At 33.5% G+C, this 3210-nt stretch overlaps 1 protein-coding gene across 1 annotated transcript; it reads left to right on the top strand.

The window, feature by feature from the left end:
* The first annotated feature begins 1620 nt into the window (after positions 1-1620).
* LOC126904970 (uncharacterized protein K02A2.6-like) lies at positions 1621-2535 on the top strand. The gene has a single exon (XM_050684374.1). The coding sequence runs from the start codon at positions 1621-1623 to the stop codon at positions 2533-2535; it is 915 nt and encodes a 304-aa protein (XP_050540331.1).
* The last annotated feature ends 675 nt before the right edge of the window (positions 2536-3210 follow it).

The raw sequence follows: 3210 nt of genomic DNA, 5'->3' as shown, positions 1-3210 counted from the left end.
ATACCAAATTTGTGGGGGCCCCTGGGCTGCAGCCCACTCTGCCCTCCCTTAAATCCGGCCCTGAATAGATGATTTAGTTAAACAAAATGTCATAGTTAAAGTAGATAGTCCAACATCGTGGGTTCATAATATAGTGTTAGTTGAAAAACAAAACGGTGACTTAAGAATTTGCTTGAATCCGAAGTATCTAAATGAGAATATAGTAAAAGACTCTTATCCTATTCCTAATCATGAAGAAATTTTATCTGATTTAAAAAATAAAACTTTTTTCACCGTCTTAGATTTGAAAAGCTCTTTTCATCAAATAAAGCTCGATGAAAAGTCAGCGGACCTTTGTTGTTTCTCAACACCTTTCGGAAGGTATAAATTCATTAGAAGTTCGTTTGGGTTATCAGTATTGTCTGAAGTGTGTCAAAGTAAAAATTCTGAAATTTTTGGTGGTATAGAAGGTGTAAAAGTATATATAGATGTCATATATTGACACGGCCCGTAATAGCGCACTATTCATTTACCGTGAATTAGCACGTTATCCGGTCGTGATTATCAGCTGTCCACCGTCGCACTCATTAGTGTTGACGATAACACATGTTTGTCTTATCCGGCGGTCGGTAGATAGGACAGGTCAGGGGGTTCAGCACCACGAGACTCGTCGGCGACTATGTAAACTAGTTCATCTGTGACTCAAATCCGCCGTACGTGCCGTGTGATTTTTCATCAGCACATAATTGTTTTTTGTATTTCGGACCTCATTGTTCACCAGTAATTATAATATGATTATAATTTAAAATAAAGTTAATCGACTCCATAACGGTGTTACGTTTGTTTATTATTATTAATAACCTTTTTAAAAATAGCGTGTCAATATATAGCTGCCGAAAATGAAAAAAAACACGATGAAATACTTAAAGAGGTTTTAGAAAAAGCTACAAAAGCTGGTATAACACTTAATGAAAAAAAAATACAGTTCAAACTATCACAGGTAAAAATGTTAGGCTTTATTGTAAGTAAGGACCACCCTTAAAATAAATTAAAATTAAAATAGATCCTGATCGTTTAAATGCAATCTCTAAACTAGAGATTCCTAAAAATAAAAAACAAGTTATGCGATTTTTAGGTATAGTAAAATATTTCACTAAATTCGTATCAAACATTAGCAATGTTAGCGCACCATAAAGAGAGTTAACAAAAGATAAAATAGAGTGGGAATGGTCAGATAAACAACAAAACTCATTTAATGAAATAAAAAAATTATTAACGTGTTCACCAATTCTTGCACACTTTGATGATAACAAATTAATCGAAGTACAAACTGATGCATCAAAAGATGGCGTAGGAGCAGTTTTATTGCAAGAGGGTTCAGTTGTAGCTTATGCGTCTAAAAGTTTATCTGAAACACAGAAAAGGTACGCTCAAATAGAAAAAGAGTTGCTGGCAATAGTCTTTGCCTGTGAAAAATTCCATTATTTTATTTATGGTAGGCCCATCTTATTAAAGACGGATCATAAGCCTTTGGTGCCGATAATAAAAAAAGGTTTAAACAAAGTTTCACCTAGACTACAAAGAATGCTTTTAAAAATTGTTATGTATAATATACAATTAGAATATTTGCCCGGTTCAAAAATGTTTATTGCGGATGCGCTCAGTAGAGATTATCTTCATAATGATATTGGTAATAAAAATGTTATCGAGGACGTGTATCATAATATACACGACATAAAAACTGTTTGTCCGATAAGTACTGAAACTTTAAATAGATTAACAGAAGCTATAGATGGTGATCATGAGTATAGAATGATTGTAGAATGTGTAAATAATAATTGGCCCAACAGTAATAGCATACAGGGAGAAATGTCTAGTTTCTACAAAATAAGACAAAATTTGACAGTTGTTAATCGTGTGTTATTCTTTAATAATAAAATAGTCATTCCACGGGCTATGAGGGCATATGTTTTAAATGTTTTACATGAAGGTCATTTTGGTATTAATAAATGTAAATCTAGAGCAAGGGAGTTAATCTACTGGCCTAAAATCAATAATGATATTGAAAAAATTGTAAATAATTGTGAATTATGTGATACATTTAAAAGTAACAATAGTAAATTACCGATGTTAATTCATGATATTCCGTGTAGGCCATGGCAGAAAATAGGCACAGACATTTTAGAGTATAAATCAAAGTCATATCTAGTAGTAACTGATTATTTTTCAAAGTGGTTTGAGCTTAGAAAAATTAAAGATAAGTCTGCTAAACAGGTAATAGAAACCTTTATAAATATTTTTTCTATTCATGGTTGCCCGGATGAGATTGTTTCGGACAACATTCCATTTAACAGTCAAGAATTTAAACACTTTTGCACTGAATGGAACATTAAATCAATTTATAGTAGTCCGCATTATCCTAAAAGCAATGGACAGGCAGAAAAGACTGTCAGTACATGTAAAAAAATCTTAAAAAAATCAGAGGAGAAAAAGAGCAATTTAGATATATTTCTGTTGAACTATAGAAACACACCAATAGAGGGTTTGGGGCTATGACCGGCTCAATTGTTGATGTCTCGTAAATTAAAAGATAAGTTACCGGTAGTAAAAAATTTATTAGAGCCGTTTAAGTTAAGTTGAAGTCAAATACAAAATGATCTTTTGAGCAGAAAACAAAAACAAAAAAGTTATCATGATAAAAATAGTAAAAATCTTAAAGAGTTACAAGTTGGGGATAATGTGTTATTTAAGACAGACTATAACATAAAAAAATGGGTGCGAGGGAAAGTAGTAGATTTAGCCAGTACTCCGAGGTCTTTTATTGTGGCGGGGGAAGATGGAGTGAGGTACCGTAGAACGAGAGAACACTTAATATTAAAACAGGAGGTAATATGGGGAAATGAAAACAATTTATCCTATGATAATAAGAGTATTGAAATAAAAAATAATGATGAACCTCGGGAACGCAAACTTCGTCCTCGTGAGAAGCTATGTCGACCTAAACGGTATACATAATATTTTAAATTAATATACGTTTAATTTTATGTGTCATGAAATATTATATGTTGACAAGTGACACGGTACCGCCTTTTGCTCTAGGCTGGCACTCGCCCGTGTCTCTCTCGATATCAGCCGTCCAGCTATTAATATGACAATCGGTTGTCATCGGTTGTCTCCCCGCCCTTGACACTGAGATAAGGCCGCCGCCGAATGTGGATTACCGATATTGCG

This window comes from Daktulosphaira vitifoliae, unplaced genomic scaffold (assembly GCF_025091365.1).
Source record: "Daktulosphaira vitifoliae isolate Bord-2020 unplaced genomic scaffold, ASM2509136v1 Scaffold_4, whole genome shotgun sequence".
NCBI lineage: Eukaryota > Metazoa > Arthropoda > Insecta > Hemiptera > Phylloxeridae > Daktulosphaira > Daktulosphaira vitifoliae.
This window is presented reverse-complemented; position numbering and strand designations above follow the sequence as displayed.

What these genes read in the sequence shown, in the direction of transcription:
- LOC126904970 (XM_050684374.1), top strand. Translation starts at nt 1,621, where the DNA reads ATGTTTATTGCGGATGCGCTCAGTAGAGATTATCTTCATAATGATATT.